Source organism: Bidens hawaiensis, unplaced genomic scaffold, assembly GCF_021521415.1.
Source record: "Bidens hawaiensis isolate Kalapana, Puna unplaced genomic scaffold, B.hawaiensis_p1.1 tig00016745_1, whole genome shotgun sequence".
NCBI classification, from domain to species: Eukaryota; Viridiplantae; Streptophyta; class Magnoliopsida; order Asterales; family Asteraceae; genus Bidens; species Bidens hawaiensis.
In genome coordinates this window covers 91,667-101,869 of record NW_027492535.1, presented here as the reverse complement: position 1 = coordinate 101,869, position 10,203 = coordinate 91,667, and the positions used below count along the sequence as shown (strand labels likewise).

General features: G+C 33.5%; 1 protein-coding gene across 1 annotated transcript; it reads right to left on the bottom strand.

Annotated features, from left to right (window-relative positions):
* Nucleotides 1-3,031: 3,031 nt before the first annotated feature.
* LOC143551959 (oxysterol-binding protein-related protein 2A-like) lies at nt 3,032-9,909 on the bottom strand. Its single transcript, XM_077042290.1, has 10 exons — nt 9,502-9,909; nt 9,333-9,429; nt 8,352-8,716; nt 7,931-8,086; nt 6,136-6,303; nt 5,919-6,059; nt 4,563-4,784; nt 4,362-4,475; nt 3,572-3,764; nt 3,032-3,498 (listed from the first exon to the last, which is right to left on the bottom strand). The coding sequence occupies exons 1-9, from the start codon at nt 9,865-9,867 to the stop codon at nt 3,582-3,584; spliced, it is 1,812 nt and encodes a 603-aa protein (XP_076898405.1). The 5' UTR covers nt 9,868-9,909; the 3' UTR covers nt 3,032-3,498; nt 3,572-3,581.
* Nucleotides 9,910-10,203: the final 294 nt, after the last annotated feature.

Below are 10,203 nucleotides of genomic sequence, written 5' to 3'. Positions count from 1 at the left end.
TGTGTCCAAATGTTTTCGATCTTTCCGGGTTGGTGACGATAATATATAAGAACAATTAACCAAACATCATCGACTAATTACCCAGATGTAATTTGCTTTTGTGCTTATTTAGTCAGGTTACTTATTAACTTGGTTTTAAAGATCTTAAAGTATGGGATTTAAGAAAAAATATTCAAGTATAGAACATATTTCTCATGTATTTAATTTGAGACTCTATATGTTCAAGTATTGAGAACTTGCTAAAGAATGTGGAATTCCAGATCTTCAAGTATTGGACTATTGGTTATCATGATATTGGAGTTGAGATTCAATATCTTCAAGTATTAAGGACTTATTCTATGCTCTTCACTCAAATGAGGTTAATAAACCTCATGCCAATATATAAGAGCTGCAATTGGCCTTCTGATCCAATGATATGAGGGTGATAGTCAAGATTTGGGATCTTTGAGATCTCAAATTCGAAACCTGACTCAATGGGGTACTTTTTTTCTACAATGGTGGGTTTTGTCCTTGATGATATTCCTAGGTGAGTTAAGCTGGAGCGTCAAAATCAATTTGGACGGTTGACATGCATTACGTCTTATGAAGACTCACTTAGGTTTAGGAGTGATTCCAAATGTTGTTAAAAAATATATTTAAGGACTTAATTTCATGGATTGGATGACAATTCAAGATACAACTGTACATTCCTTTATCGTAGAGACGTAGACCATAGTAATCAAAATTTATATTTGAATCAAAACCTCAAATTGTTATAATATTATTGTAACAATGAATACCAGAAATTCTCTTCTTTATTAGTCACAAACCCTAGACATTGAATATAACACAAGATCAAGATCTTACAACAAACGCAATGATCACCAACACATGATCACAATACAAACTCCTAACAATCAATCGATTCAAAAACACAATGAATCTACCCAAGATTGTTACAACAGAGATCAAAAACTAAACGGAAACGAGGAACCAAAGAGAGGTGAATAATATGTGTACGTGTCTGTCTGGAATGAAAATCTAACACCCTTTTATATAGCCTTGAGATTATACGGAAGTTATGAGACCCGCAAATATCTCAAGGCATACAGCTACTAAAGTCTCTAGGCCAACTCTTATTCAGCCCATGATGCATCCATGAATCCATCATCCATGATATCCATCAGCAGCCCAATGCACTCCAACAGAATATGCACACAAATAAAACACTTAAACACACCACCAAGTTACATATAGCTAAATAAACAAATCTGGATATTGAAATGTAACAAATAAAACATTATCATGTTACATATTTCAACAATTATCATTGATGACTGTAATCCCAACAAATTTCATTGAGAGATAAGAATTTGTTTAAATTGTCAGGTATTAATATTTAACTTGAGTTTAAAAGATAACGGCTACTAATATTTAATTTGTGCCGAACAATCAAATATAACCCAACTTACTGTAAGAAACCGGGTTCTAATGTTCTGTTACCTTCGAACACTAATACATTGTTAAATGCAATAATACTTGGTATTTATTTACTAAGCAATTGGTTTCTCTTATATTTAAGATAGAATTATTTAACAATAACTATTTATTGTACAAGGAGGCTCTGTTACATGCATAAATCTTGTGTATTGAGTTTCATTATCCTAGCATGACAACTTAGTGAACTTTTCACATGTTTATAAATTATAATGCTCGTTTTTAGGTATAAAATTAATCAGATTTTGTTTCCCTAAAATGACGGGTGGTAGAGAATTTTCAAAACTTTTAGTTAGCATACCTTCACGAATGAAATGATAACCGATATGAACTAGTGAGTACAACAGGGGTCTTGATTTACAAGTCGATTCAGTAGCAACCAAGCTGTATGCAATTATGGTCTGAAAAGAGAGTTTATGAAAGGTTTTTGTGTGCGAATCTTACGTAAATATGAAGTGATAGGAGTTGTATATATTTATAGGTTATGAGACAACCCATTGACATGGTGCAATTCTAGCATGACATCTTTTATCATTTACCTGTGAATCCGAAGGGTTGTGATTACTCACGTTCTGTTTGAATTTGTCACCCTTATGCAAACCGACACGCTAGTTCATGGTCTTTTTCATTGAACCATTGCACCTTTTTATATGAAAAATACGTCGTGTAAGCCCAATCATGTCAGATCTTTTATTTCTTCACTGTAGTGTTCTAATTCGAGGGTATTTTGATCATATAATGAAAATGAACTGAAAAATCTAACCATGTAAGTGTTAAGATGATAAGATCGAAAAGGGTTAAAAATTGAAATCATAATAACTCAAAAGATTAAAGATTTATGTTTTGGACTAAACTAGTTAAAATAGTCAAATCACACGAAAAAGAAAAAGAACTTAACTCTTTATTAACATTTAATGTGGTTACTGTAGCATCAAGAGGTAGGTGTAAAACAATGTAATGAACATAACTGTTGAACAATGTAATGAACACATCCATGGTGTGGTATAAAAATACTAGAGCCAGCTAGGTGCACTTTTCTTGTATAAATACGTTGTGTCTTTACTCTTTACAATGTAAAAACACCTTATTATTTAAATGATCACATCCATAAACGCACTAGGCATAAAAATTTCATGTGTGATGTTAATCTAGGAAGCAGCAAAGGAGACCCGAATTAACACCCGACATATTCAAACAATGTAATGTAAACATATCAGAACATTAAATAGAGGCGGCAATTCCAACTATTACCCGAAACACGACACGAAATAATTAAATTACAGGTTGTCATATCAAAATCGTTTTATAAGTATGCCATGCTCAGGTTGACATGTTAATTTAAATTTCAAATTGACACGTTTAACACATGCTTAAATAAACAGGCTAACCCACAAGCATTTACCCTTTCTTTTACAACCCACCAACCTTTATAACATGCTTACAACTTTATTATTACACATCAATATAGATAAATGATTTAAACAAGTCATATTCAGGTTAAATGATTTTAGTACATGAGTTGATTTTTTACATGAAGAAAAATATGATCATGCTCGAGTTGAACAGCTCAACCCACCAACCTAATACGATTGACCCCTAATATTAAACTTGCAGTCTGCAGACTACTTAAAAGAGTCCCAAGAAAAAAAAAAATCTTCACAAAATAAAACATGCATAGTAAAGTGTAACAGCTATTAAAAATAGGCAAACTTGCATTCACATAACATAACCATACAACTATTTCCTTTGATAATTTTTCCTAAATACATTCTTCTCTAACTTCTTGAAACCTAGTATCTAAACAATTCCTATAAACAATAATAGACATCTTTTCTTTTCATTTATTTCTATCATCAAAATCAATACAAGAGTAGACTCATCTAATTTAATTTCCTAATATGTCACCTACACTATATATGAAATTACAAGCACTTCGCGCCGCTCACACCTCCATTTGCAAACCCGAACACTTAAAACTCTTGATATCATCACAATAAGAATCTTAATACACTAGCTGGTTATCTGCATAATCAAAATGGTGTCATTTGGTACTATGTTTTTTATAAAATTGTTTGAACTACTAAAGACATGTTACCTTAACGGATTTAGGTTCCGACTTTGGAGTTATTAACATCGTCTTCCCTAAATTCGCCAAATATATTAGGGCAATCGTCCCAATCTCGTTGTTCCCTTTTTTCCCAATATCCGCCTACATATTTAAAGGTCCCGTTTTCGCCGTCTTTTTCAAACCATCTTGGTTTCCATCCATTTTCTTGTAATTTTCTTGACTATGAATTTTTAGAGTATTGTGAAGCATAGGTTAGTAGTAGAATATTAATAAAAATAACAAACAAACAATTGTACCGAAGAAACCCACTTATAGCAGAGCTGGTGTGCAAGAAACCGATAAACTGATCCGTAACTTAAACAACCAAACCCAAAAAAACCTTGGTTTTTGTAAAAAACGAATTTTCCACTTGACCTCGTTTTTGCTTGTAATTAAAACTGAAAAAGCGAACCGCATTTATGGATTTTCACTTTTTTTATTTTGAATGTTAAGTAATTTATAAGGATTTAATAAACGAAGCAACCCAAATATATTAGCCCAAATGTATAATAGTCAATTAATCATCAATCAACAAAAAGTTTTAGGCCCAAATTTATTATTTTTGGGCTTTTTTGCCCCAAAATTTCAACTTCAAATGGTAAACCTGAAAAGGCTGAAACCAAACGGTTTTCAAACACTCAAAATCCAAATTTTCAGTTTTTGGTTATGTTTGAGCCCAAAACCGAGCCATGCACACCCCTAGCTCCCCATGAAACCCCCACCATCATAAATAAAAATACCAAAATGTATAAAAATTGTCAAAACGTCATACGCGTACCATTCTCTGTCTTGTTTCAAGTCGTAGCTTCTCAGCATTTGCCATGTCATACTCGCCATTCTCCAAATGCCTTTGGTCCGGTCTAAGTCTTGAATCCGTGGGCGGAAGTTTCTCCTTCATTTATAACCAAACACCCACGATCAAACACGCGCTCACACTAAATAATATTAAAAAGAAAAACATAAAATGTGTTGTGTCTACCTTCAGCCCGGGTGTTAGCTCGTTTAAAGTGATAGCAAACGAAGTTAAATTGTAACGGGTGAGATTAGCAGGAGGCAAAGTCCTTTTCCATAATAAGTTTTCATCGACCATACCCTTCGTCTTGCTAGTTCCCTCACCGTTTATATAATACATGCCGTCGTCCCATTTACCGAATATTGTGGCGTGTTTTTTACCATCTGTATCTTCAATGAACCCATGTACCTGTTCAAATTAACCATCCAAATATTACTTTAATAAACTAATCTTTTTATCTGGGTGTCAATTTCTAACACGACACGAACCTAATACAAAATCGTTGGCCTAGGTTTAGTATGAACGGGTTAGAGAAGGTTTTGAGCCGAACTGTTTAGCTAAACGAGTTGTGTTCATGTCAACCCGACAGGTTTGAAGTTACCCGTTTAACCCATTTATCTTTTAGTTTATTTTAAAATTATGTGTTCATCGGTTTGGATATCAATTATTCACTCTTGAATTTTTTTGGCCTTAACCGGAAACTGAACCGATCCGAATTAGATATGTATCTAACGGAAAACAATTCAACCGATTAAACCGATTTATTCGATTCACTAGCTATTATTTGGTTTATTCGATTTAATTCGGTCCGTTTGTCCGAATAAGCAAGCTTTGAGAAACCAATAACCGACCCAAAAACCGAATTAAAAATGTGTCTTAACCAAACCAAATTCAACCAATTTATTTGGCTAGATTATCCAATTAAACTAGTTATTATTCGGTTTATTCAATTAAATTCGATTCGAATAAGCATGATTTGTGGAACCAATAACCAAATTAGAAATTTGTTTTAACCAAACCGAACTCAACCGATTAACCAATTTATTCAGCTCAGTTATCTGATTTAAACGGTTATTATTTGATTTATTCGACTGAATTCGATTTGGTTATCTGAATAAACAAGATTTGTGGAACCAATAACCAAACTAAAAACCAAATTCACAATTTGGTTCAATTTTTCCGATTATGGATACGGTTCGGTTTTCGGACCCCCTTATTTGATTGGTATCTTATGCGAAAATATAAAACTTAAAAGAGAAATTGACATAAGATTTTATAACTAAACTTTCATTCATTGTTTATATAAACATTTATACTTTTTGTTGTAAAAACGTAAATAAGAAATATCAATAGGCGAAAAAAATAAGATTATTCAGCTTAAACAGATTGTGTTATGTCGTGTTCAGATTCAAATGTATGACAAGATTTTTGGGTTTGTGTCGTATTCAGGTTCATATCTGGTTGAACCCGAAAACACGACCCATTGAACAGCCCGACTGTTTATGTGAAAAACACAAAATCATGAACATCATATTAAATTACCTGACGAGGATTTCTTTCAAGAATAGACTGCTCTTTAAACCTGAGTTTGCAAGATAAGTCGCGATTACCACGAATATGCATGAGTCCATGGTGATCACAGAATACTTTCCCCAAAATAAGGTTATAAATGCTGGTGGTGACCTGGCAACAGTAGATTAACAGATAATTATCAAACAAGTATAATGAAGCCAAGAAAGAGTTTTAAGTGTTTTTGTACCTTACTCCACTGGAAAACCTCGCCATCATCAAACTCGAGGGTCAAAGGTCCAACCGGGTCAAGCTGAATCGATCGCCCCCAAAACTTGGTTCTTATGTTGCTATCTCCCCAAAATTTCCATCCTTTACCTTCACAATGACAAGCTATCAGAGTCGGGTGGTGACTCACCTGCCATGATTATTAATATGAGTCATGTTCATGTTATATAGTTTATACTATATAGATTCTTTGCAAGAAGCTGATTACGATTAAAGGGTGTTTGAAACTTTGAACTTGTGGTTTGAAACTGATTATCTGATTACTAGGATTTGCTGTTCATATTTGACATACGAACGAACATGGACAACTTTTCTTCATTTAGTTAAACGAATGAACTTGAACAGATGTCTCGTTCGTACATTTATATTAGTTAGATTACGTTTGTTTAAGTTCATTCGTTTACATTAACATATATCTATATCTATATATAAAGCATGACTGAGGGACCTCTTAATTTTTAAGAGGTACCAAACTTGTTGCTTTTAGTACAAACTACAATGCATAAAATTAAGACATTTTTGGGGCAATTTTGTCTTTTGCAATTTTGTCTTTTAGCAAAAGTAAATTATAGGGAAGTTATTCAAAATTAACTACAAGTTTGGTCCTTTAACTTTAGTCATATGGGTTTGGATCACATACAAATGAAATTAACGTGCTAAACGTGAGAATCAAGTAGAGTAATTATATTTGCAAGTAGAGTAATTATGTAAGTACATCATAGAGTAATTATCATAGAGTAATTACATAATTACTCTACTTGTATATATAATTACTCTACTTGATTCTCACGTTTAGCACGCTAATTTCATTTGTACGTCAACCTTCTCCAACTTATATAATAGTTACATATATACCACTTATTTTAAACTAACTACCCCGACGACGTTTAAACGTTTATAACTTTTTCACACGCTAATATTTTTTTAAAAACATTATACCATAAAAACGAGTAATTTATTATCTTTAATTTGAGTATGATATTGCTATATTTTTTCTATTTTAAAAACTTAACGTGTTACGTAATTTACCATTAAAGACCGGCAAACGAATTGGGCGGGTTCGGGTCATGGGTCTACAAGGTTAAGGTTGGAATGATTTGATACAAAAAGGTTAATTTGGTTTGGGACGGGACGGGTTTGGGTTGAAAGGGGTCAAGGCATAACGAATTTCGGGTTAGAACAGTGTCAAACTGAACTGGTTGCGGGTCAAGACGAGTTCAATGCAACGTTAAATGCGCATCGACACCTGATTGCACGTGTACAATCTTTGTGTGACGTGCTTACTAATACCGGCTAAGATTCCAATGCCGCAATACGAACATACTATCTTCGGGTTACGCGCATACTATTGTGAAGCCACACACATACAGAAATGGTAACACCGGTTACGCATCCGATGACATGTTTGCATGCATACCGCGCCGCATCGCGCGGGCACGTAGCTAGTTCATTTAAAAGTGTTGGTTCCATTACAACTTAGTCTAGTTTTAATAGCTATTGTTTTTACATTACTTTTAATTGATTAATGATCACTGTTCATATAAGTTAAGTTATGTAGTATAAACAACATAAACAAACACGGACTGTTCGGGTTCGGTTCGATCATTTGGCTAAAGTTAAACAAACGAACACAAACATGCTCAGTTTGTGTTCATTGATTCTGATTATTGGAAACGACATAACTAATCACATTAAAACCAAACATCCAAACACCCGTTTAACGTTAATATAAACAAGATTCATCAACGAAAACAAACCTTCTCTGAAAAGAATCTAACTCCTTTCTCAGGATAATCAGCTTCATAAGTTTCCCCTAATAAAGGATTGAACGGTTTACAGTGTCTTCCTTCAGATGAAGCATATCCAGAAACCGCAAACGCTGCAACATTCAAGAGCCTTTGTAGACTGTTACCCTGTAAACAAACCGAACATTCAGTGACTCATTCATGAACCATTCGGGTTTATTTAATAAGCGAACGAACATGAACACATTTCTCGTTTGTTCATTTATGTTTGTTTGCTTTCGTTTATGTACGTTCGTTGCATTCATTTATGTTTGTTACTTTACATTTGTTTAAGTTCGTTCATTTATGTTCGTGAGTATATTCATTAAAACTTTTTTAGGCCCGTTGCCGAAGTATAAGCATGCAATAATATCCAATAAATAACAAGTTATACCTCTTTTCCATGCTGATACGCACGATCAAGAAGATAAGAGTACTCAAGATCTTCAAAACATTTTTGGAGAGACGAGATGGGTTCGTTAAAATAAACGGGTAAACATACACGTGTGAGATCCTTGCCAACATTATCTTTAATCATTGACCACAGACTGACCCCTTTTTCCTTTTCAACATGATCAGGAAGCTTCTTTCTTCTTTCAAATTGAAAATTTTTCGTATTTATTTCATCCATAATATCAGATTGGTTCATTACACCTGGAAAATGATCGTTCGTGTCAAAAAAGAACGTTTCTTCATCTTCTGAAGGTTCTTCAAGATCTTGTTTCTCCACGTCATCAGATGATTCAGTTGTACTCCATTCTGAATATTAATCATTAATCAACTTATGGTTGTAAATCATAAATTAGCAACATAGTTAAAGAATGATTATAGGCCTGTAAACGAACCAAGCGAACACAAGCGGCCAATTTTCATGTTCGTTCGTTTAACTTTAACCGAACAAACGATTAGAACTATCTAGTCCGCGCCCGCTTGTTAAGTGTTCGCTTACGTTTGTTCGCTAACAGTAATAAACGAAAGGTTCATGAATGTAAGAAACAAACATAATTGAGCAAATACTAATTAAATGTAAACGTACAGAATTTATAAAACTGGACAAACTTGTAATCGGTGAAAAAATATTTTTCATAAAATTAGACTAATAGTAATGAACCTAAAAGATTCAAATGAATATATAATTATAAACGGACGAACTCAAACATACAAAATGAACATAAACGAACAAACATAAAAACCATTCACAAACATAAATGAACGAACGAGACATTTGTTCATGTTCGTTTATTTAACAAAACGACCAAAAATGTTGTTCGTGTTCATTCATTTATTAAATAAACGAATATAAACGAACTTCCCACTGAACTGTTCAATGAGCGTCTAGTTCGTTTACAGGCCTAAAGAATGAATAACAAGTTACCACTATATTTTGCACGTTGACTATCTGAAAACCCGTGTTGTGTCAATTGATACTCGTTTTCAGGTGCTCCACAGGCTTCGGTTTCAATATTAGCAGCCTGGCAAACACATAACACCTGTTTAATACAAATCAAATCACAGTTTTAACCCTGACACTAGAATATATTTACCTCAAGCTGCCTTAAGGTGTCGAGTAAATTCGAACGTTCTTCACAAAGAAGACAAAGTTGCCCTTGAATTTCCGAAAACTCAGAGAGCATAATCTGCTCACAATCCTTAATTAACCCCTCATTAACACCTTCTTGGATTAAACGTTGCTTTAATCTATCGGTTGAGAGCGATATATCAGAGGGTATAACTGGAATTTTATCATTCAGTCTTCTTAAAGGAAACAGGTTTCTTGCAGAAGCCAAAGCTTCGATCCAAGCAACTCTTTCTTCCTTCAAACTACACCTTAAATGAAGCGTCTTTGTAGCAGTAAATATATAAAACCGTCTACTATCCGATCTGCTTTCTCGAAAAGACGAAATCTGCATCAATAAACTTGTTACTCAGTTTGTTCATAATTCCTAAAATAGTTATTACTAGCCCATTAATGTTAACATCTTATCAATTGCATACTATACAAAACCTTAAAACATAATGAGATAAAATGATGAACAATAAGGTGAAGAAAAATCATGCACAACATAGGTTAACCAATAGTGATCAACTTAACCTTGTTTTCAAGATGAAAAGTTATGATCTTTGAATAAGTTCAAGATTAAATGGTCAAAAGCAAATGAAATAGATAAATAAATAATGCATAATAACCATGTTAAGACTTACATTTAGATGAAACTATAAAGTGGGTCAAATGAAAGAGACATGCA